Below are 24,682 nucleotides of genomic sequence, written 5' to 3' on the forward strand. Positions count from 1 at the left end.
AAAAGAGCTCTGAAGAAAAGCCTGGTGTAAGCTGATGAGTTTGTGAGCACAATCTGTGGATTTGTTAGAGGCGCTCTGGCCTGCTCAAGGGATAAGCCCACCAGCTGTGCCTAAGAAACCTTAACCTGAGAAGTATCTTTCAACTTACAAGCCGTGGAAACACGGAGGGAAGGAAGCAGAGACCTAAGCAAAAGTTGTTGGGCAGCCCTTCTGAAGGCTAGTTTCCCAGGTGGCACGAGTGGTAAAGAACCCGCCTGCCAATGCAGGAGACATAAAAGACAGAGGTTCAATCCCTGGGTCAGGAAGATCCCCTGGAGGAGGTAATAGGCAATCCACTCCAGTATTCTTTGCCTGGAGAATCCCATGGACAGAGGAGCCTAGCAGGCTATAGTCCATAGGGTTGCAAAGAGTCGGACACCAGTGAAGTGTCTTAGCAGGCACATGCAGAAGGAACAGAGAAACAGGCTCACTTAAGAGGCTAGGGGAGCTGGGTGTCTGACCTCGCTGGAAGCAGTTGCTTAGATATGCTTTCTTCTCGATATTCCCCTGTCTCCTCCTTGTTGACCCTCCAAGACCCCCAACTTCCCCTCTTCTGCACAAAAGCAAAGACCCGTTGATTTATTTTGTTAAAGAAAAGGCACCAGAGAAGTTCACTGTAGCTGGAAATTGGAGCATCTCCACATCCAAGGACAGGAGCTCAGAGGCTGTCTCTGAGCTAATGCCTCCTAAGAGATATCTCTGCACTCAGGGAAACGTCGTTAGTGAGAACTAGATGTGGGTGTTCAGAAGTCACTGGGGTGCTGCAGAGTGAGCAGCCTCCCGATCGGGGAGATTCCAGCGCACCAAGGCTGGGTTAGCCGCCTTCTAACACACAGCATCCTTCTCACTCACATTGTTTCTAGTCTTCACTGCCCTGGGCTCGCTCCCATCCAAGGAGTGTTGCCGGTGGCAATCCCATGTCTCAAAGTCACCGTGAGACCCTCATGATGTCTTTACACCGCACGGCCTGAAGATGCACTGAAGCAGACAGAGACTTCAGTCACTGCTCAAAACCTCCATTCAGGTCAGGGAGAAATCACTGGGGAGACAGAATGACTCAGGACTTTGGGAGAGAAAAATAAGCATTTGCCAAGACATTAGACAAGAAGGTGAGGCTTACAGGAACCCTGGGCTGTGTTTGGGTGAAGCCGGCTTCCGCTTCATTTATGCTGTAATTGCCTGGCCCTGCAACCTACGATCAGGCTGTCATCTAACTGGGTGCCATTTCCCACCTGCAAAGCGAAGGCTGCCCTGTGCATGGCCATATGTCAAAGTCAAGGTGCCACGAGTAAGCATTCTTTGAAAGCCAAGAAGAGTGATACAAATATATAGTGCATTTGATCATGACGCATTTGAATTGAATGATCTTTAAACCCCTGCTCTCGCACTATAAATAAATAAATTGATGAATTCATCCTCACCATCTTGCATACCTACAGTGCTTGGTCCACCCCTCAGATATGGCCATATAATACCTTTGAGCTGCGTTCTCAGACTTTCCTGTTAATTTTTCAGAGACGTTAGCAAGAATCAGATCTCGGACATCGCCCCAGATGCCTTCCAGGGTCTGAAATCGCTCACGTCACTGTAAGTGGGGAGCAGAGGCATGTGGGGTGGGGGTGGGAGAGGGATGTATCCATATTTTCCAGGAGGTGTTTATCAAGGTTTTATGTTCCCTTACACACTTGTGGCAACCTGGTAAAAGAAACAAATATTTCTTCAGGGGAAATTGATCTTGGGGAATATTTCTACAACCCAAATGCATTATTTTTATTGATTAAGTGCCCAGCAGCCTTCCCAGTTATTGGCTTCTAATTCGAATGTATCTTCTCCTCCAACCGCATCCCCCCTTCCATCCCACATGCCTCAGCAGCAGTGTCCGGGGAAATGGAGAGAGAGGACTGTAATGTATGATTAGTACCATGTGCCCATTTTTGCCATGCATGTGGCGTTGTCTAGGGAGGATCTCATTTTCTTCCTCTGATTTTAAGGCTTTTTCTCCAAACCAATCTCATGGTTATTGTTCTGACAATGCATCAACCCCATCCTGTAAGCTTTTCTTTGATTTTGAAACCCGAAAGCAGGCTATTGGATGGCACCAAAGCTGTGCCCACCAGGGGCTCAGAGACCCTCTGGGGCAGGAAGGCACAAAGCCTGGCTCTGCCCCTGCCGGTGGCACAAGGAACATCACTTGCATCCTGTGTGCACGTTCCCTCGGGCAAGATGGCACAGGGACACCTTGCCTGCCTGAAATGCGTTCATGAGCACAGTCACAACCTTCACTGGCCGTCCTTACTGAGCACCTACGGTGTACCCGGTACCCTTCTAGGAGGCCTGCAAGCTTCATCCTCACCAGGACCTAAAATATAAGCCCTGTCCTCATCTGTCTTTAGTGGTTGAAGAAACTGGGTCCTCTAAGCCCCACACGAACAGAGGTTTTTATGTCTTGTGATCCCGGCTGAGTCTCTGGTGCCTCAAACAGTACCTGGCACGTAGTGATTGTGCCAAAAAAAAAAAAAAACCAGCCATGTGGAATAAACAAATGTAACTTTGGCTATCCAGAGTCCACAAGTGAGAAAGGCAGGATTTAGACCCAAGCAGTCTGAGTCCAGAACCATGCTCTTGATCCCTATCTATACCGAATCCCGAGATAACGTGAAACGTATAAGATACAGCTAAGGTGTCATCCGCTGATATGTGTATTATTTGGTGACCTGCCCCACCTGGCAAGGATAAGGGTGCTCAGAGGCGAGCTGTCCGTGCCTTGTCTCCCTGTTTGTTTATTTGTTTAAGTGATGAGTGGGCAGGTAACAAAATACACATTTTCCCCCACCTGGCCCCATCCCACTGGCAAGGGGCTGGAGACAGGGAGGTCTCTTGATTCAGCTGTTGCCTGCTGCTGGCGGAGTAAATTAGTTTCATTTATCAGGTAGAACATCTGGTTGGGATATCAAAGACAGGATTGTGCGTGAGATTAGTGTCTGCTCATTGTGCTGAAGATCACAGAGGAGGAGGGAGAGTGGCCGTCTGCCACCGGGATCCTGTCCCTGCCCCCCGCCCTCCTGTCCCCGTCTGCTTTCCCTTTGCTGGGATCTGGGAACCCGCAGAGGACAGTGAGATGCTTCCTGTCTTACAGGAAAAGAAATTCAAAATCTGGCTGCCAAATGGGAAATTGGCATGCCACTAGCTAACTCTGAACTCTATCAGGGCATTGTTTAAATGAAGTGCTTCTCATCCCCAATATATGCATTCATCCGTTCAGTAGATGCTTACTATGTACTGAGCAGCCTTACAGGCACTGAGAACATGGCAGTGAACTGGACAGACAAGTCTTGGCCTCAGGGAGCTTTGAACAACAACACACCCTACCCAGAGTGAGGAATGGCCAAAGTAAAGGGCAAGAAAGCCTTTACCCCATACCTGTCCATTATTCTTTCAAACAGGCATTTACCGTGTTAGATTCTGTTCAGTTTTCAGCTCTAGGGACCCAGCCATGAACAATCCACATGATGTCATCACACACATGGGATCTATTAATCTATTAAAGGGGGCCATAGAGGAGACACAGGAAATGTTTAAAATAAATAAATGTATAATAATATAACCTGACATAATGAAAAGGGATGGGGTCATAAAAAATAGAGTAACAGGTGATAGAGAATAACTAACTGAATATATGTAAATTGTTACTTAATAAAAAAAATCAAATGCAGAAAGAAAGAAAACGTTGACTAAGATATTCAAGAGAACCTTCCAAGGACGAGGTGTTTAAGCCCGGATCTGAAAGATGGGAAGGGAAGTCCAGGAAAGAGCTGGGGATACAGGCAGACAGGTCTATACCCAGAAGCCCCCACAAAGACTACAGCCCACATCAGCCAGAGAGTGGCTTCAACCCACTGAGGCTTAGGCACACCCCACGTGGACCTGTGATTCAAGGATTCCCTTTCCCCCCCGCCCGTCGTCCCACCACCCTCTGCTGCGCTGGAGGGTCTGACATCCGCCAAGCGGAGCAGACAGTGATGCCACTGCGTTTGGCACAGTGAGCAGTGAGGCAGTCATATGAATTACAAATGGGAGCCTCAGCCATCATGCTGACTTTTATTTAGTCATTAATTTGTTGAAACATTAATGAAACACACCCGCAGGCTGAGCGGGACACTTACTCTCTCCTGGTGGTGTCTGGAAAACGGAGGGGTGGGTTTATCACTCCCATTTACCATTTCCTCATCCTCATATTTTGCCTCCTCAAAGACATGTCACCGCCTGGATTTGCAATCTGAGCAGGAATCAAATCTTGGGTTAATTCAGTGTGCTCCAGGCCTCAAGAGGGAAACATTTTTTAAAAAAATCTTTCTTAGCTAAGTTCCCTCCATCTTAGAGGAGTCTGGACTAAGAGATCATCAAAATCTGTGCCATGGATGAGAGCAGAGAGAAGCCAGCAGTGTCTACGGAAGAGCCAGACTCAGGAGACTTCCCCACACTCCTCTGGTGCGTCAGAAGGCACCGGAGACCAGCCCTTGAAGAGGAGACCAGTGTGAGGGGCTCCATAGGCTGGAAGAGAGAAGGGTAAAAAGAGTTCCTTGGTTCCTGGCGCTCAGAGAATAAAAAAGAGAGGCTGGAATGTAGAAGCTGCTATTCCTGCAGTAACAGTTCCTTGCTCCCTAGTTTTTCCAAAGAGCCGGTCCTTGACTCAGCAGTCCTTGAGCCATCTGGGTAGAACCCCAGATATCCAAAGCCGTGTCTAGGTGGATGATTAAAGGACTCAGTTCAGGAACTCCTTAGGATGCAACAGGATATTAAAAGGAAACTTCTATAGGCTGGGCTCAGCCTGATCAATACCCATTAAAGACAAGAAAACACAGGGCTGGCTGACTTCCCACACATCTTATTTATTGCCAGGGTGTGAGTCATATTAGCAGCTCCGGGAGACACCACAAAGGGACTGCGTCTTCCTATTGTGGATTATTTATTGAGTGGGGCTGCCCAGGAGGAGATTAGGATGGAGTCCTTTTCTTCTCGCGTCCCAGACGGCCTGCCCCTCCAGCCCCCAGAGGCATGAGCCTGCTGTCTCACTGGTGAGGAGGAGGGATGAGGCCAGCTGGGGAAGGCGGTGCTGAGATGCCACCTGAGTGGGCTGAGGTGGTGGCCTCCTGCGTGAACGGGTGACAGTGGCCTCTCATCCATGGTGACCGCTGTCCCCTCTGCTCTTTTCTAGGGTGCTTTACGGGAACAAGATCACAGAGATTGCCAAGGGACTGTTTGATGGGCTGGTGTCCCTACAGCTGCTGTGAGTAGGAACTTTGTCACTAATATTGTCTCTAGAACCGTTTACAGGCTCTTTTCTGCAAACTTTGAGCCATGCTCTGTAGAGTTCTTCTTTTGACTTTGTGCACATTAAAAGGAAAAAAGAAATTGTTTTGAGCTGTCCACCCCTCACCTCCACTGCCTCATGTTGGTGGAAAGAGAGCCGGGAAGTTGGCAGAGGAAGGCTAAAGTCAGTGTAAACAAGCTAGGTGATGCAGCTTGGGAGCCTGACCCACGCAAGAATCACCATCCTCAGGCTTCGGGGGCTAGAAATTAAGCCAGAGTCGAATCTCGGGATAATGCTCAGAATTTAGGGAACTAAAATGTTCATACACTGTATTCCAATACTAAAGCTGAAACAGAGCTGATGGTAGACACGTGACCTTGAAGGAGGTAGGGGTGGGGCAGTGAAATAATTAGGAGCATAATCAGTCACTGTTGTGACTCTATCTGGGAAAGATATGGCTGATGGGGGAAGTGTTTATTTAATTTAAAGAAGAATTTCTTGCCTCAAATTTTAAGCTCTGGGATTATTTATTTGCATTTATTTCATTCTGGTCATTTGAGCTTAAATGTTTGAAGAAAGTAAGTGAACTCTGATGTGGGGAGGCAAGGAAAGGAATTTAGCTCATCTTGTATTTTAAGATTGTATGATCAGGCTAGAATTATCTCTGGTTTGTGATCAGGTAGCCATAGCATCTACATGCATGTACTGTGGGTGTGGGAAGTGTGTGTGTGTACACGTGTGTGTACACATGCACAGATCCATGTCTGCACATCATAATTCCTATTGGTATTAGGAAATGATCTTGAGTATCCTGTGAGCAATAGACAGTACCAAGTTTCAGAGAGGTAAATGACTTGCCCTCAATCACACAGAAAATGGGTGTGGAAGCTGGAATAGAGCTTACATGGTCCTGTGGCTCAGAAGGCCCCCACACCCCTGAATAGCACAAGATGTGTGTTACCAGAGGCATGCATCTGCGTACAGATGAGTGCGTGTGTGTGTATTGTATGTGTGCACACTCATACGTGTGCCCTTGTAAAATCACCTCCAAGTCGCAGGCCCCTTACAGAAGGGGCCTGGGCCCTTCCTGCCTCCCATGTGCAGTTAAGTGAAGCTCCATCACGAGCCTGCTGACAATGTAGTCAAGTTTTATCTCTGGATGGGTGGGCAGCCAGGAGCAAGGGTGGATAGAAGAAGGTCCACAATGCATCTCACAAGGGGACGCCCAAGACTCTTCAAGAAAAAAGAAGTGAGGCTTTTCCTTTAGCCTCTTCTTCCCACATCTCTACTCTGTACCCTTTCTGTGCCCTGTAAGACTCAGCCCTGGACAGAGTCTCTTCACACAGTATCAGCACGTGAAGCATGCCTGGATGAGGTGGCCAGCTAGTTTTCAGGCAGTGCATCCATCACAGCACTGGGTAGGCTTGTTTCAGCGAAGAGGAAAGCCAGAGAAAGAAAATTCTGTGTCTTTTTCTCCGCTTCCTCTTTGTCCAGCCCTGCACACCTCTGCCTCCATGTCTGTCTCACTCTGTGTGGCTCTGTGTACCTGTCAGTGTTCAAGGGTCGCAGCCCTCGGTGGGCCTTTGTGGCTATTTGTTAGAATGACATGTCAGGGCTCTGCAGGGAGCTGGTGGGGGTTCACAGATGGTATCCTTTGCTTGGAGCAAAGAAAATGTAAGTTATAACTGCCACCAGAAGGCCAGTTGACTGTACCTATTAATCCCCTGCCAGAAGATAACAATAGGATGGCCTAGAGGGAGATTCGGAGGGATAGTGTTTCGCTGGGTTGGGGTAAATATCCTTTTACAGTCCTGTTTTGGTTGTTGAAAGCTCTATGCCCTGTAGACATTAAGGAGAAACACAGCATGCGTCAAAGTGCCTAGCACGGTGCAGAGCATATAGCAAAAGCGTCATAAGTGCATGTTTGGGGGGCTGTGTTTCTTAACGTTTGCTTTATTTACGTACTTGCTATTTTATCTGGCTGCGTCAGGTCTCAGTTGCAGCACTAAGGATTTTCGTTGCGATGTGTGGCTTCTCTCTAGTCGTGGCGCCTGAGCTTGGTGGCCCCACAGCACGTGGGGTCTTAGTTCCCTGATCATGGATCAAACCCCTGTCCACTGCATTGGAAAGCAGATTCTTAACCACTGGACCATCAAGGAAGTCCTGAATGCATGTTTTTAAAAAAGGAAATAGATTCCAGCTCCCAGCTGACAGCAGTCATAAGATGACTAGAGCTTTGCATGGGCCAGGAAAAAACTCTGGTTGCATCTCGCTACTTTGAGCTGATGGAGTTGAATATCTGGGCGTGAAGACAAAGCTTTCCCCTTCTCTCGAGACTGAGAGTTGACACGACTCAAGTTCCTCAGTTTCCAGAAAGAACTAGCAACTGTAGCCATCACTGGGCTCTGACCTGGTGTTGGGCTATTAGAAAGCAGATTCTGATTAGATCCAATGTAGCGTTCAGCCCTCAGTAGATTGGATTTCTCCTTGTTAGACTGGAGACACTCCTATAAGAAGGCTCTGATTAGAATCCATGCTAGTCTGGGAAATTTCCTTTCCTTTGACTTGAAAGCTTTCTGCAAGGGTTTTGTGTTTTTTCTTGTCTCTAGTCTCTCAAACTATGGTTGCATCACAAAGCAACTGTATTCATTGGAAGGACTGATGCTGAAGCTGAAGCTCCAATACTTTGGCCATCTGATGTGAAGAGCCAACTCATTGGAAGAGACCATGATGCTGGGAAAGGTTGAGGGCAGGAGGAGAAGGGGGTGACAGAGGATGAGACGGTTGGATGGCACTACTGATTCAATGGACATGAGTTTGAGCAAACTCCAGGAGATAGTGAAAGACAGGGCAGCCTGGCAGTTGCAGTCCAGGCGATCACAAAGAATCAAACACAACTTAGTGACTGAAAAACAACAGCAAAAAGCCAAGCTGTCTCTGTCACCCAAAATGATCTTGGATGTTTCCTTTCTGGCACTTAAAAAAAAAAACTTTTTGTTTTATATTGGAGTATAGCTGATTAACAGCGTTATGATAGCTTCAGGTGGACAACAAAGGAACTCAGCCATACAAATAGATGTATCCATTCTCCCCCAAACTCCTCTTCAAACCAGGCTGCCACATAACAATGAGCAGAGTTCTCTGTGCTGTATAGTACGACCTTGTTGGTTAACCATTTTAAATATAGCTGGCACTTCTTGATAAATTCCCATGTGCCCGTACTTTTCATGTTGTACACATCAAATTATAGTAAAAAGATGATTGTAAACAAGAGACAGCCCCTCTATTTCCATGACCAGCACACTGTATAACAATAAACACAGTTCATATTCAACCAACAATAAAGCAGATATGTTGTAGCTAGTTGTCCTGCTTGCCCATCCCCTCTTTCCCTATGTCTCTAAACTTTTCAGCCATCCTGCCACACTAGGCCAGCCTGTTAGGTACCCATCCCTCCTGGGTCATCTTCTTGCCCTGTTTCTTCGGGCAGATGGCCAACACTAATGGGAAACTCAGTCTTCAGAGTTTCTCAGAGGCTGCAGCAAACAGGTCTCCATGAACAAGCTTCAACAGCTCTGGGAAGGGACCACAAGTCCAGTACACTGTCTTCTGGGTGGCAGCCTCGCAAGAGTCACCTCCTTTAGCTGGAGTTCCAAAATCTTCAGAGCTTCCCGGACAGCTCCTCACCCAGCTGGTATCGAATCCTGTCCCACACACCCTGGCACAAATCCTGCTGCTCTTGTGCTGATGGTTTCTGTGATAAGTTCTCTCGGCGTACTGAAAAGGTTAGGAAGTGCTTTCTCTTTTTTAAACTTTGGGTTTTATATTGGAGTATAACTGATTAACAATGTTGTGATAGTTTCAGGTGGACAGCAAAGGGACTCCAGCTATTTCTTATACTAAACTTCAGTCATGGCTTCTGCAAAACTCAGAAAAGGCTGTTCTCATATTCTTCACGTGTTTGAAAATAGTATGTCTCTCTAAATTAATTAATCCTAAAAGGTTCAGTTCCTGCAGACTTCCATCTGCATACATACTGACTACAGACCTTCATCTGTATAAGCACACATTTGTTGTTTAGTTGGAACACCCCTTATGATCTTTGAGGGTGTGAACGAATCTGCCAGCTTTCTTCCTTGAAACAGGCTGCTAGGATGCAAGTCAGGGGCCCAGTTGGGCAAGAAGTGTGTTGAGAGACTCCGTTGCAAGCTGCAGAGGACTGAAGCGTCCCACATGGGGACATCTCAGGATCACGGTTAGGACTGGATGTGTACTGCCACAGCCACACATGCCACTGGACGTGTGCGCCCACCTCCGGTCACCTGAGAAGCAACCTGTCCTCTTCTCCAGGCTGCATGTACCCTCTGTGTCACTGGAAACTTAGTGTGAAGGCTTAGATCTTCACCATTGCCCTGCCCACCCTGGATCCTGGGCTCCTGGAGACTGTGATCCTGAGTGTGTGTCCAGCCAAAGTGCCCCCAGATTTGTGACTTTGCAGCTCAGGAGTTGGCCCTCCCTAATGCAGGGGAAGCAAGCAGCGAGCGTGTCCCCAGAGCCGTCCCTTCTTCCTTGGATGGGTGGTATCAGGCTGCAGTGTTACAGCTCCCCTGGGGGTCAGCACATTCAGTTAGTGCTCACTGATGGCACGGCACGCATGGGAAAGGCACTCAGGTAGGGGGGGAGCTTTCCGCCTCACTTGAGGCGGAAGCTTTCTCATAAATCCTGGCTCCAGTCAATGTTAAACCTGCTCCAGGAGGTCTTAACCCAAGCCAGACTGTCTTGGGGCTGCGAGAAGTTAAGACAACCCAGGCACCTGTTGTTTGATTTTCTTGGAAGGCAGACAAGACCATGGGAGGGTCTTGGAGTTTTCCAAGCAAGCTGCCAATTGCAGGACAGTGAGCAAAACTTAACTCCCTATAGCTCACTTTCTCTGACCAGCTGTTTCACCAGTATAACTACTGCTGCTAATAATAACAGCTAACATTTATTGAAGACTGAATATGCTCCAGAACCTGTGCTAAGCAATTTCATGTACATCACCTCGCGTAACCTTTACAGCCTTGCCAAGGGGAAGGTATTGTTGAGAGGCTCATTTTACAGAAACTCAGCAACTGATGACGTAGGTAACTTGGCCATTGTCTCTCAGTGTATAAGTGATGGAGCATTGGAACCTCAGTACTCTGAACGTGGAGTCCCTGCCAGACATCTGCATCTGACCCAGTCGTGGGCCAATCTGCAGAGCTAGTTTGGTGATACACGAAACAAGAGTTCCTCGCTGGCTCAAGCCAAGGAGGAAGTATCATGGAACTGATAGTTATTCAGCTCCTCTTGTTAGCCTCAGTCTACATCATGGGCCCACTGTCTCCTGTGGAACTTCCTCGACTTCACTGTCCTCATCCCCACTAAAGTTTGCCCTGAACTCAATGAGAGGGCAATCAAGAAGCTGCTTGTTTTTAAAGACTGGGCTGACGTGAGATGATGAGAACTCTCTCCAGAAGTAGAAGCAGACTGACTTTGTAATGCATTGCTTTTCTTACTATTTTCTAACTTACTTGTCTGCGCCAGGTCTTAGTTGCAGCGAGATCTTCGTTGCCGAGTGCAGCTCACTGAGGCGCGTGGGATCTTTAGTTGTGGTGTTCAAACTCTCAGTATCCTAGTTTCCTGTTATTGTTGATCAGTCGCTCAGCCATGTCCCCCTCTTTGTGACCCCATGGACTGTAGCCCACCAGGCTTCCCTGTCCTTCACCATCTCCCAGAGCTTGCTCAAACTCATATCCATTGAGTCAATGATGCCATCAACCATCTCATCCTCTGTCGCTCCCTTCTCCTCCCACCTTCAATCTTTCCCAGCATCAGGGTCTTTTCAAATGAGTCAGTTCTTTGCATCAGGTGGCCAAAAGTATTGGAGCTTCAGCTTTAGCGTCAGTCCTTCCAATGAATATTCAGGACTGATTTCCTTTAGGAATGACTGGTTTGATCTCCTTGCTGTCCAAGGGACTCGCAGGAGTCTTCTCCAGCATGACCAGGGATCACACCCAGGCTGCCATCATTGGGAGTGTGGAGTCTTAGCCAGGAAAGTCCGTGTCATGCATTGTGGTTGTTTTGGCTGCGCTGGGTCTTCGTTGCTGCACGCAGGCTTCCTCTAGTTGCGGCGAGCAGAGACCACTCTCTAGTTGTGGTGCACAGGCTTCTCACTGCGGTGGGTTCTCCTGTTGCAGAGCACAGGGTCTAGGGCCCACGGGCTTCAGTAGTTGCGGCACATGGGTTTAGTAGCTGTGTGCCATGGACTTGGTTGCTCCGAAGCATGTGGAATCTTCTTGGATCAGGGATTGAACCCGTGACTTCTGCGTTGGCAGGCAGATTCTTTAGCACTGAGTCACCAGGGAAGCCCTGTCATGCATTCTTGAGGGAGGAATTCTTCCCTCTTTTGTGAATCTGGAGCTTCCTAAGGGAAGCTGAGTCTCTTAGGGAGACTTAAATTCTGGAATCATCCATGCTTTGGTCATTGAGTGAATGGTTTATCTTTCTTAAAGGGTTTATCCCTCTTAAAGGACTGATTCAGAACCAGTTAGCAATCAGATGGGCAAGTGTGACCCTAGTAGCTGTTGGGGAAGAAAGGAGCAAGCCAGATTGCACAAGCCCTGCATCTCCTGAGAGCAGGAGCTGGCTCCTTTGTCTGATTTGTAAGTATCTCAGCTTCCCTCTGCTTGCCTTGAGTACATCCTCAGTCGTGTCTGACTCTTTGGGACCCCATGGACTGTAACCCGCCAGGCTTTCCTGTCGTGGGATTTCCCAGTAAAGAATCCTAGAGTGGGTTACCATCTCCTCCTCCAGAGGATCTTCCCAACCTGGGGACTGAACCTGCATCTCCAATGTCTCCTGCATTGCAGGCAAGTTCTTTACCCACTGAGCCACCTGGGAAGCCTCAGGAGGTTACCAAAGGTCACAATAAATCTCTCATATTTCATATGGGAGGGATGAGAATATGTTTATTCTAAGACAAGAGAGTGGCCCTTATTACACTTAGTAGATAAAGAGTTTCAGGATGGCAGAGGGTTAATTCTAAAGAAAAAATTTTAAAAGGGAGGATACAAGGGGGTCAACTATAAATACTGCAGCTTAATCAGGGGTCCAGAAAGGCTCTCCTCATTGGCATCCTCACTAATAGTTTATGCCAGTCCTTAATAGTGGGTAATACTCACAGGGACACACAGAGAATTTTTGTTTTCATAACAAAAAGCCTTTGCAACCCATTCCTTTTTTATTGGAATATAGTAGCTTTACAGTGTTGTGTCAGTTTCTGCTGAACAGTGAAGTGAATCGGCTGTATGTGTCCGTATATCCCCTCCCTTTTGAACCTCACTCCCCCCCACCCATCCCACCCCTCCAGGCTGTCCCATCCCACAGGGCTCTCTGTGCTTTTTAGCAGCTTCCCACTAGCTGTCTCTTGTAGTGCAGTTTATACACGTCCGGGCCTTCCCAGGTGGCTCAGTGGTAAAGAACCCACCTGCCAATGCAGGAGACGCGGGTTTGATCCCTGAGTTGCAAAGATCCCCTGGAGGAGGGTATGACAACCCACTCCAGGATTCACGCCTGGAGAATCCCATGGACAGAGAAGCCTGGCGGCCTGCAGTTCGTAAGGTCGCAAAGAATCGGACATGACTAAACCTCGGACGTGACTAAAGTGACTTAGCATGCATGCACATAGACATGTCAATCCTAATCTCCCAATTCTTCCCACCCTCTCCTACCCCCACTGTGTCCACGTAGCCATTCTCTGTGTCTGCATCTCTTTTCCTGCCCTGGAAATAGTTTCATCTGTGCCATTTTTTCTAGATTCCATTTATATGCATTGACACGCGGTATTTGTTTTTCTCTTTCTGACTTACTGCATTCTGTATGACAGACTCTAGGTCCATCCACATGTCTGTGTGACCCAGCAATCCCACCACTGGGCTTGTACCCCGTAACCTATTCTTGAAAAATGATTCCCCTACTGGAGGAGGCAGAGAAAGGGTTATGCCCTGAGGTCATTGGTACCATCTTTCCCCTCCACAGCATGACAAACATCTGAGTGTTTATGAGACAGAAACTGACCGCCCGCCCCCCCCCCCCAGCCTCACTTTAAGAGAAGGAGGTTCCATGAGGCACCCACCTGGCAGGAACCTGGGCTCATCCTCCTGTCCTGTGGTCTTTCCCGGGAGGGCTTCACTTATTCTCCAGGAAGTGGCTGCTACCCTCTTTCTTGGCACCAGTTTCCTAAGAACACCTTCTGCCTCGGGGTTTGCATTATGCTTTTGGCATTTGCAGACAAACACAGTATAAGTAGGAGGAATAGCCTTAAACTGCTGTCTTCCGCAGACCTGTGGGCAGATGTGGAGAATATAAATATCACTCAAATGAGAGCTCAGGCCACTGAATCAACGTGTGAACCACTGGCGTTGCCAAGGTGATTTTGATGCAATTTATCATTAAACCTGACTCCAGATGTTGGTGTTTTCTCAACCTCATGGCAAAGGCTGTAAGCTCAGGGGAATCTTAACGGAGGAGGGGATGTGGGCAAGGGCAGTAGCTAAAAGGGGGGCCTCAGTGGTCCTCTGTCCCATTACTGCTGCTGTAGCCAGAGACGGGAGCAGAGCCAATCATGAGAAAGAACAGCTGCTGCCAAGTGAACCCTGAGCACGTGGCCTCTTTAGGGAGACTGGGGGTGGGGTCAGGGTGAACCTCACTTCCCTTCTGTGGCCCATCTCCTCCTATTACCTGCACCCTGAGTAGAGGAGGCTACAAGCTGCTATGAGTGATGGAAGCCCCTGGGATTCTTCTGGTCGAGCCAGGCCTGATCCTGCAGCAGGCCTGGAGGCAGGGGCCCTTCCTCAGTCCAGACCCAGGACTCTGGATATTTTATTCCCACCTCTCTCCACCCCACGCTCCAGCTCTGACACTCTCCATGGCTTCTGTTGCCCACCTTGCTTTTTCTGAAGGCAACAACTCCTGGAAAGGATAATCTCTCAGCAGCATTGTTAGGTTGGCTAGTCAATGGGCTGAGTGCTAATACCTCTTGACGTGGAACATATGTGGAAGCTGAAAGTGCTCAGTGAAGGAGGGGGTGGCAGAGCGCCTCACAGAGCTAATGGTTAGACATGCATTTAGAAGGGGATGTGTGCGTGCTCCACTCTCCTTGATCTCCTCTGAGGGGGGCAGGGCTCTGTGCTTTCATTGCACTGTAGAATCATCACTAAGTTAATGGGAGTGGCTGCAGAAAAACCTACTTCTACCTCCTCCCATAAGCTTCAGGCACTTCCCACAGTCGGAGGAGGAGCAAAGTCTTTGAACTGAAATAGCATGGATCCAAATCGCCACCTGCCACTTACTAGCTGTGCCACTTTGGTCACAGGCACTTAAACGTTTTGTGTGCCAGAGGCGTCATCTGTCGGATGGAGGGGGGAGGTTCAGCAAGTTAATGTTTGTAAAGAGCTGGGAGAGCGCCTGGCCACACGTAGTGTTTATTGCCTCTTAGGTCATGTGGCCCTGGTTCACCTGACCGGATCATCTCAACCCCGCCTCCCCACCAACCTCCATGTCTTTCTGTTTATATGACCTCTGAGTTTCCTTTGGGAGGTGGGTCTGGGAGCAGATGGCCCCGATAGATGGTTGGATCTGCTTCTGGGGAAATATTTATGAGCAGAATATACCTCCAACCCCTTCCCCCTCACTGGATCCAACAGGTCATCAAGCTGAGACCTAGTTGGGGTATCAAAATTTGGACTTTGAGTACCAGGCTGTCTCTTATACGAGGTGAACTGGAGCATCCCATCTTGCATAGGGGATGCTGTTGTCTCTGCTTCATTGCTGTGCCCTGGTCTGCCTCGTATGAGAATTTGGGATGAGGGGAGAACAGGGCCAAGCGTACCAGCTCCCCAGTCAGCATTTGGTCAGTGGTCTCTAAAGGTTGAGATCCTGCTTTGCACAGGTGCAGGCCACTCAGGGAAGAGCCTGCCATCGTGCCCATGGAAGTGTAGTGAGCATTTCAGAGGGCATCCCATCCCACCCGCCTGTGCCGCATCCTCCCTAAGGGCCAGCAGGACTCCTGATGCCTCTTCACAACCAAGAGGCAAGCAGTCTTCCAGACCCAACCAGACCTCCATCAGCCTGAGGTGTGCCCAGGTGCGTTCACAAGCTAGCAAAAACAGCTCCCCAGGGACAGGGAACACCTTCCACCAAGTACAGGGGGCAGAATATGGACTTTTCTCTCCTTATGGTGGGTGAGAGATGAACTTTGCACTCAGGTAGGCTGGCGCTTTGCTGTCTCCTTGGTTACATCCATCACCATCCTGACCCTCAATTTCCTCATCCCCAAAATGAGGACAATCATAGCGCTACCGTGAGGGTGAAAGGAAACACCACATGAAAAGTGCTTTGGACAACCTTTCACATGGGGCTGCTCACAAAGTTGCGGTCCCTCGAGGGAATGCTACATTATTATTAATTCACGCAGCGGTTATACCGCTGCTCCTCAAAGAGGGATGAACGGGGACAGATCGAGCGGCCTTGATGCAGGAAGAGACAGAATCAATCTCTCCATTGAAAGAGGGAGAAGGCTTGTGTTCCAAACTTCTTACAGAATTGCTGAACCCCATTTCAAATAGTTATTCACTCTCTCTTTGCTCCATCATAGGGTGGGGTTTTTTATTTAGTGTTTTTAGGGTGTTTTTTTTTTTTTTTTAATTCCCCTGCAGCTCTTGTTCTCGTACCAGATAGCTCAGCGATCCTTTTATGGAAGCCAGACTGAGCCGAGTAGCTGCCAACCTTCCTCCCAAAGGCGATGGGACAGAAGGAGAGGCTGTTAGATGTTGCCGGAGATCAGTGAGGCGGTTCTGGGCATCTAAATCTGGATAAGCAGCTTAATCTTATCTCTCCCTGCACCTCTGCATCTTGCCTTAGGGAGCCAAGCATTCCTGGGGGAGAATGAGTGACCCGGAGGCTCCGCCCTTTTGTGCTTCTTTCTGCTTCTGCTGCACCCGCTATCTTTGCCTCATAATTGTGCCAGCCCGGGTTGTTTTGATGCCTTCCATCTTTGCGATAGCATCCCATGCTGAGAGATGTAGGAGCAATGGGAAACAAGAAAGCATCTGGATCCAAACAAGAAGCCTCGATAGTTCTGATGGGTGAGGAGCATTGCCAGAGTGGCCTGCAGCCTGGATACCCTTTCAAGGCAGATCAGAGCTCCACTCCACTCTCCCCGCAGCCACCCTCCTTATCTGGTGTCTAGCATTCCCCAGAACTGAGTTCTGCAGTTTGGCTTTGTGAATTTGCCCTAGGATCTCAAATTTCAGTTCCTCCTCAGACAAGGTAGGGAGAATAAGCTTGAGTTGTCGTTGCTGCTGTTGTTCAGCTGCTAAGTCACGTCCAACTCTTTGTGACCCCATGGACTGCCGCACGCCAGACTCCTCTGTCCTCCACTGCCTCCCAGAGTTTGCTCAAATTCATGTCCATTGAGTCCGTGATGCTACCTAATCATCTCATCCTCTGCCTGCCTCTTCTCCTGCCTTCAATCTTTCCCAGCATCAGGGTCTTTTCCAGTGAATCGGCTCTTCACATCAGGTGGCCAAAGTCTCAGAGCTTCAGCAACAGTCTACTTGAGAGGGACAAGCAATAGGGAGCAGTGAGGACGGTCGGTGGCAAACGGAGCATATGTCTTATCTAAAGAGGGCAGCCGCTCCATGACTGCCTCCAGTAGACCCAGTGTTACTAGAACATAGCCTTCTAAGGGCTATGAGGGAAATAAACAGGAGGTTACGACGGACAATAGTGGGGCTGCACTGGAGATAAGGTGGTCAGGGTAGGCTGTCTCAGGGGGTGGCGTTTGAGCTGAGATGCAAAGGAGGAGAAGGAATCCCCAGATTTAAGGGGTAGAGTATGTTCAGAAGGCCTGGATCAAAACACGTGGTACATTTGCAGAATCACAAGGGCTCCTTCTGTGTTCGTGTGTGAGAGAGATTGAGACTGGGTATATGCGTGCATTCATGTCTACCCATGGCTGAATTTTTTCTGGGAGGAAGACTTTCAGCAGATTCCCAATGGGATCAGTGATCCAAAAGAATTCTGAGGAATTTTCCCAATCAAAATTACCTTTTAGTCAGTCAGTTAAAGCTTCCAAGCAATTGTGCCAAAGATTTTTTTTTTTCTTGAGACCTGGAGGCTCTGCCTTCTACAGTAGAAAGCGGATCACACAGGGTGCGATTTCCAGTTTTCCTCCAAGGGCGTGGGTGCCGGGGAGGGCTCAAGGGGTCGGTGTGCCACGCAGCATCCATGGTGAGCGGCTGCCCGTGCCCGGGTGTGGTAGGAGATCCGGTGGCCAGAGGCCTGCAGGTCCCCCTCTTTCTCTGCTGAGGGTGGGGCCCCTAGCCGTCAGGAGGGCGCTGGGAGGCCGGCAGCGCCCCCCTCTGCAGGCATTACCAGGATGAGGGAGTCAGCACCCTTTCTTCTGTCTGCAGCCTCCTCAATGCCAACAAGATCAACTGCCTGCGGGTGAACACGTTCCAGGACCTGCAGAGCCTCAGCCTGCTCTCCCTGTACGACAACAAGCTGCAGACCATCAGCAAGGGGCTCTTTGCCCCTCTGCAGGCCATCCAGACGCTGTGAGTATGTCGGGAGGGCCAGCACAGGCCCAGGCAGCCGATGACCCCGAACACCTGTCCCAGAGAACACTCAGGACAGAGGCAAAGCGGGCCCATCCCGGGGGAACCCTGGAGTCTGCAGCCGGAGTAGAGCGCTAATAACAGCGCTGGCCGGCCTGCCCTTAGCACTCACGCCCGCTCGCTGCCCTACCCGGTGGCTTCCCTGTATCCAAAGCCCTAAGCCTCACAGCAACCCCAGGAGGTAGGTGCTACGTGATGCCCCATTTCTATGTTAGAAACCGGGGCACAGAGAGGTTAGGTAACTTATTCAAGGTTGCACAGCTACTAAGCAGCAGGATTTGAATGCAGGCCGAGTGGCTGGTTCACCTGCTGTCTTAACCACTATGGGTACTGTATTCTGAGCAGGCTCCGTCTCTGCTGAAAACTCATTCCTGCCCCGCCAACACCTGTCTCTCTCCACACCACAAAGCCAAGTCTCTGGTATAGGCACCATGTATCAGAATGCAGGGCTATTTCACCTCCCTCTTTTGAGAGGAGTTCCTCACTTCCAAGCATGGCATACGTGCGTGCTAAGTTGCTTTAGTCATATCTGACTGTCTGCGACCCTATGGACCATAGGCCACCAGAATCCTCCACCCACGGAATTCTCCGGGCCAGAATGGCAGATGTTCATAAACAGTTCCATTAGATAGATGACAGCTGAGTACAGATCTCAGCCTGTGTTTTTGATGGCGCCACCCCTCAGCCTAGACCCTCGCCCTAACACCAGGCCTGACCACGATCCCGGGGGCGTCTGGAGGCCTTTCAAGTCATCTAGCACTCACTGCCCCTGGAGCCAGAGACGGGCGCCGTCAAGAATAAGGACAGCTGCCACACGCTGAGCCCAGCCACGTGCTGAGCACTGTGGAGAGTGTTCTCTGTGAGCCCACAGCGCTGGTGCCCCCGTAATGCTGAGGATAACAACAGCAAGACCTGCTACTGTAAACAGAACACCCGCCCTGTGCCCGATGCCACACCAGCTGCTTTATGCACCAGGTGTTCCTGAGCTTGGAAAATAAAATTCAGTCTGCTGTCTGCATAAACCCTAAGCCTGCAGCTTTCTATGCCTGTCAGCAGTGTCATGGGTGAGATTCAAGACCTGAGTCCTGCCCCAGGTGGCGAGGGTTAGGAAGGCTGATGCCCCAGACCGGATGCCAGCTGCACCTGTGACTGTCTTGTGCCAACAGCAGGCCTCAATCCTCCCACCCAGGTCTTGTGTCGAGCTCTTGTCTTAGCAGCCCCTGCCCCTGAGGCCTCCTGGGGCAATGAAGGAGGGAGCCTGGAGCTGTACTGTCAGCGCCCGTGCCAGGAGGGGTGGTGGTGGAACAGAGCCCCAAGGGCCCCCTCTGATGATCTCCTGTCCCTCTCGCAGCCACTTGGCCCAAAACCCGTTCGTGTGCGACTGCCACTTGAGGTGGCTGGCTGACTACCTGCAGGACAACCCCATTGAGACCAGCGGGGCCCGCTGCAGCAGCCCGCGCCGGCTGGCCAACAAGCGCATCAGCCAGATCAAGAGCAAGAAGTTCCGCTGCTCAGGTAATCAGGTTACGGGGCTGGGCCCACCTTCCGACTCAGTGCAGCAGCCCCGGGAGGCCGATAATCCAATCTGGAGGACATTGCATGCCGTAATGGCTCCTGGGGAGCATCTCTGCAAATTAAATTGGGGAAATTCAGTTAGCCCTGCAGAAAACCAATTAGCTTATGGATTTAAAATAAAACACACACACACAATACAAGCATTGAGGGGAGGAAGGGCGCGATTTTGGAGAGACAGAACCCAGGCAGCCACGGATCTCCAGAGCCAGGTGGAAGCGAGGCCATGAGGCAGCATGGACACATGTGCTCCTGGAGGCTATGATTGATTTCCTTATTTTTTAGTTTCCTAACCATGCTCCCCAAGTGGCAGACAGAGAAATAAATCTACCCCAGGCCAGGCTGCGGGAAGCATGCAGTCCTGGGGGCTTCCTCTTGCCCTCGAAAGCCACCTTCGGAACAGCCCTTAACCCACAGTGTAGGTTTCACAGACGTGTCTGCTCTCTCCTCCACCCTACACGGGTGCTTGCTGATCCCGGAGAGAACCGCAGAGAGTGTTGCTCAGGAAGAAAGCGCAGTCTTGCTCTCTAGTTTTCAAGCTCTCTCTAGAAACCTTCCTCCCTGCTGTACCCGAAAATGAAGCAGGGGGTGAGTGGCAGGGGAATTCTCAGCTCATCTTGGAGAGAGAACCTGTTCTCCTCGACCCACGAGCTGGATGAACAGGCAGTTAGAAATGGCTGTCATTTGTGTTGTTTGCTACTGGAGAAAAAAAAAAATTGCCAAGCTGCTCTGTGCTCCCAGTGGTGAGATGTTGGTCGTGTGACGTGGTGAGGAGGGGTGAAGCCCGCCCCACCATCTGCGTGTCATCAGGAACCAGTCTTCCTCCCCTCCCGAGCGTCGTGTGTAGGGGGGTTTTCCTGGGGAGAAAGCCGGCGTGGATCCTGGGCGCCAGGAGGAGAGCAGCAGGCCACCCTTCGCCTCTTCTTGTTGTTCTTGTCCTCAAAGTCGGATTCTTCAGCCTGTGTCTCCAGAATGATAAACTTGGGCTATCTTATTTTTTTCAGCAGAAGCCAATACCTCGAGAGGGCTTGGAGGGACCCCAAGGACTCTGTGGCAGTCTGAGACATTGATCTCAATTTGTCTTCCCCAGAATAACAATGTTGATTACAGAGCAGTTTCTCACCCCTGAGGAGCACTGCCCTCAGGGCTTCTAGCTTGGCTTGCTTCTTCCAGGAGTCACGTGAGATTGTTCTCGGAGGGCCAGTGGCCTTGAAGCAGGATTTTATTGCCCTGTCCAGGGATTGAACCTACCTGCCAGTCCACCAGGGGCTGGAGTCCAGAAGCCAAGTTCCCTGATTCTTATCCCAGTTTGAAAGCAAAGCTGTTTCAAGGAGGTAAAAACTGCACAACAGGTACAAAGTGTATTATTAGAAACAGCACAACATATGGGAGAACACACAGAGAAACCGTTTATTTATTAAGTTGGGAGCAAGACAGAAATGCACACCCGGAAAAGAGTGCAGGCGTCCTGAGTGAGGAGCCAAGTAAAGAAAAGATTTAAATCGCTTACATCGGACAGTCTTTCCAGGTCTTTGTTTACCTTTGGCCCATTATCTTGTGTCACCGGACTGGTACTTGGACCAAGATGTCTGCACAAATTTTTGCCTAGATGGATCCCACCACAGAGGCCTATGGATGGGTATCCACACTAATTATGGGGTGGTGACCCCTCCATTTTGGACCCCAAAGGAACCTTCCTATGCATGTGCAGACAGGGGAGTCTTCCTTGACCTCAGGACTGGGCACTCTATCTCTTTTCTTCAGCAGAGCTCAGCTTCTGCCACTAGCTTTGTCCTTGGTGTGTCTAGGTGAGAATAAAGCTTCGATTTTACTCCGCTTGACAAACATCCGGTGTCCAGCCCAGGGTCCCATCCGTCTCCTCCCTCAAAAGCAGCAGGAGAGGCCCCCTTGCCGCAGCAGAAAGAGCTGAGTGCTCAGAGGTGAAGGGGCAGCCCGTGGTCACAGCAAGCAAACGGTAGGGGCAGGCTCAAACCCAGGGCTGGCTCGCCCCTCCACGGCGTGGAGCCCGTGGGAGCACAGGGCCTTTGGGGAGGAGGCCCCGCTGCTGCGGTGACTGCCTCCCCCAGCCTGTGGCCGCAGCCCCAGGCCCTGTGCTCCATCCTTAGGTCCCTCCTTGGGGCCCGCAGCGTGCCGGGGGGAGTGTGCTCTCCGTCTGTCTCTGCGCCCTGAGGCACAACCGTCTTTTCCCCAGGCCCCTTCCTCACGACTTACGCCCCTCATCCCTCCCGCCCCCTCTGCTCCTACCCATGTCTGACCAGGGCTGAGCTAATTAGCCCTGACAAGCAGTTGTGCCCGAGAAGAGGGATGATAAGATGCCAAGGAGGCAGGGTGCCGTCTACCCACCCCAGTCCCTCAGTCTCACGGGGGTCCGGTCCTGATCTCGACATCCTGACTGATGCCAAGACCCTGGGGCATAGAGCAGGGGTGGAACCAGCCCAGGGTCAGCCATCGGCTCAGAACAACTGTAGGCTGGGGCTGGGGATGATGTACAGACAGAACCAACGAGGAGAAAGGGGAACCAGGCGGCAGACCCAGGAATGGTAGAGCTTAGTTCTAATAGCTCTGCCTCCAGCTGCCTACGTTCGCACTGGACACAGGGGTCCCCAGCTTCCAGGTCACAGAGCTGTACCTCCTGTCAGACCAGCAGCAGCATTAGCTCACAAATAAAGTGCACAATGCGTGTGATGCCCTTGAATCATCCTGAAATCACCCACCCTGTCCCAGTCCATGGGAAAACTGTCTTCCACAAAACCAGTCCTCGGTGCCAAAAAGGTTGGGGACCGCTGTGAGGAACCCTGTCTTCTTTTCCTGTGTGGGGTAGGAATTATTGGGAATTTTCAAAAGGAACAAATAGGGAGGGCTTCCCTGGTGGCTCAGTGGTAAGAATCTGCCTGCCAATGCAGGAGACGTGGGTTCTGTCCCTGATCCAGGAAGATCCCATGTGCCTCGGAGAAACTCGGCCTGGGAGCCACAACTACTGAGCTACTAGTACCACAACTACTGAGCTACTAGTACCACAACTACTACTGAGCTGCTAGTAGACACAACTACTGAAAAAAAATTTTTTTAATTAAAAAAAAGAAATAGGAGGAAGGGACAGGGTTTTTTGACTCACCTTGTCTAAAATATTTTTATTCATCAATACTAAGCAGAAAGATGATTCCTATAAAGGTAGAGAAAGAGCAGTGGTAATTCTGACAGCTACAGACAAGAAATGCTGAGAAAGCTAGGTCCCAGTGAACTCCAAAGGCCTTGGCTTTGAGAGACACTGGGACCCAGGCCTGCTCAGCCTTGAGGGACGCAGAAGCCATGGCTCTAAAACTCTGTGTTGCTAGGAAGCTCAAGAAGAAAGAAGGGAGGGGCAGGTGACACGTACTGGATTTGACAGATAACAAGTCTGCATTTTACTTTCCCCTAAAAGCACCCCCATTGCAAAGACAGCTGATGTAATTAGGAGCCAATTTGAGAGCTGCTATTGCAATGCATAAAGCCCCTCCTCAGGCTGGGCCGTCTGGCTTCCCAGCTGCCCTGTGTCTGCCTCCATCAGCTGCATCCGATGCCCTAGGCAGCAAGATCGGGTTAGAGGTGAGTGTTGCCGGCTGGGGTAATCTGACCATCAGATTAAGTCTTCAGAAGGCACCGTCTGGCTGCCTAATACCCCACGCCCATCCTCAGGGGAGCACTTGGAGGTTGGAAAATGCTCTGTCTTCTGACCTGCCTCGTCCACTTTGTGTGTGGAGATTCAGATGGCAAGAAACTCATGCTGAAACATACAGAGCGGTATCCTCTCTGTCCTTGTCTGTGCAGCAATGGCTCAGAGCAGGACACTTCTCAGGGCATCACAGAGCCTTAGAGCCCCAGCGTCGTTCAGTCCATGCTAGAGCGCTGAGGCCGACAGCAGGGAGTCTTATCTGAGATTATAGAGTGGACTCTCAGGATGGCTCAGTGGCAAAGAATCTGCCAGCCAGTGTAGGAGACGTGGGTTCGATCCCTGGGTCAGGAAGATCCCCTGGAGGAGGAAATGGCAACGCATTCCAGTATTCTTGCCTCAGAAATCCCTTGGACAGAGGAACCTGGTGGGCTATAGTCCATCAGATCGCAAAGAGTCAGACACGACTGAGCAACTAAACAACAAACAATAACATTCTCAGGACAAGATCTGTAACCCAAGGCTTCTAATGTCGAGAAGATTCTTGATCACTTTTCTCCCAGGTGCCTCCATTTCCTTCTGTTGAGGGAAACCAAAGAGAATCAAACCAAACCAATCTGAGGGCTGCTTCTGCAATGCGTAAAGGCCCTCCTTAGGCTGGGTGTCTGGCTTCCCAGCTGTGTCTGGGAGGAGGAGAAGGAGAAGGAGATTTTAAGGTTTGAAGACAGGGGCATGAACGGATGGGTTTTCCCTTCTCTGGTACTGAGGGCCTGATCAAACTTGAATATGAAATCCTCAGACCAGAGTGTTTGCAGAGCTCTGCCTGGCGGAGGGGAGAGGGAGGGACAAAAGCAGAGTTGAGTCTAAATGACAGCGGCCAGCTCGAGCCAGTCAGAGAGGGTTTAGCAAGAGGCGGGACCAGGTGCGGAGCTGTAGAGTGACTTGGACTAACCAGTCGGTTAATGCAGATAACCTCTACGCTGTCAAGATATCACTGCCATCTTATCCTACAATCATACTGTGGAGGAACGGTGACCCTGTCCCGCCTCTCAGAGGGCAGGACAAGGAGGGCCCCAGGGTGCACGCCTCTCCTCCCCATGGCTTGGGTGGGAGTTCATGAACACCACCCCCGATCTATTGCAGATAAGGGTATAAAGACTGAGCACCCTCATCTGGGCCATGGCAAACAGAACAATTGGTTGTTGGTCTCTCCAGCCGACTTCGTGATTCACAGTCAAGGAGGAAATCAGGAAGGACCCTAGAGTCTGGTACCTTGCACTTCCTTTCTTTCTCTTGGTCTGAGAGAGGCACCCCGCCATAATCATTGGACTGTGGGTTTCTCAGCCCCTGACCCAAGGCCCTGGAGCAGCCCTGACTCCCCCTGCTGGGAGC

General features: G+C 50.3%; 1 protein-coding gene across 5 annotated transcripts in view; it reads left to right on the forward strand.

Annotated features, from left to right (window-relative positions):
- The window catches only part of SLIT3 (slit guidance ligand 3), a 703,024-nt gene that overhangs the window by 582,037 nt on the left and 96,305 nt on the right, over positions 1–24,682 (forward strand). For 4 of the 5 annotated variants that reach the window (XM_081520701.1, XM_081520699.1, XM_081520702.1 and 1 more), the window contains 4 exons: positions 1,555–1,626; positions 5,255–5,326; positions 17,845–17,988; positions 19,400–19,563. In XM_081520701.1, coding sequence (XP_081376827.1) covers positions 1,555–1,626; positions 5,255–5,326; positions 17,845–17,988; positions 19,400–19,563 — 452 coding nt within the window. Of the gene's footprint in view, positions 1–1,554; positions 1,627–5,254; positions 5,327–17,844; positions 17,989–19,399; positions 19,567–24,682 lie in introns of all 5 variants that reach the window. The other variant, XM_081520700.1, reaches the window with a different exon arrangement.

The sequence above is a fragment of the Giraffa tippelskirchi genome, chromosome 8 (genome assembly GCF_054371585.1).
Source record: "Giraffa tippelskirchi isolate mGirTip1 chromosome 8, T2T-mGirTip1v1.2.pri, whole genome shotgun sequence".
NCBI lineage: Eukaryota > Metazoa > Chordata > Mammalia > Artiodactyla > Giraffidae > Giraffa > Giraffa tippelskirchi.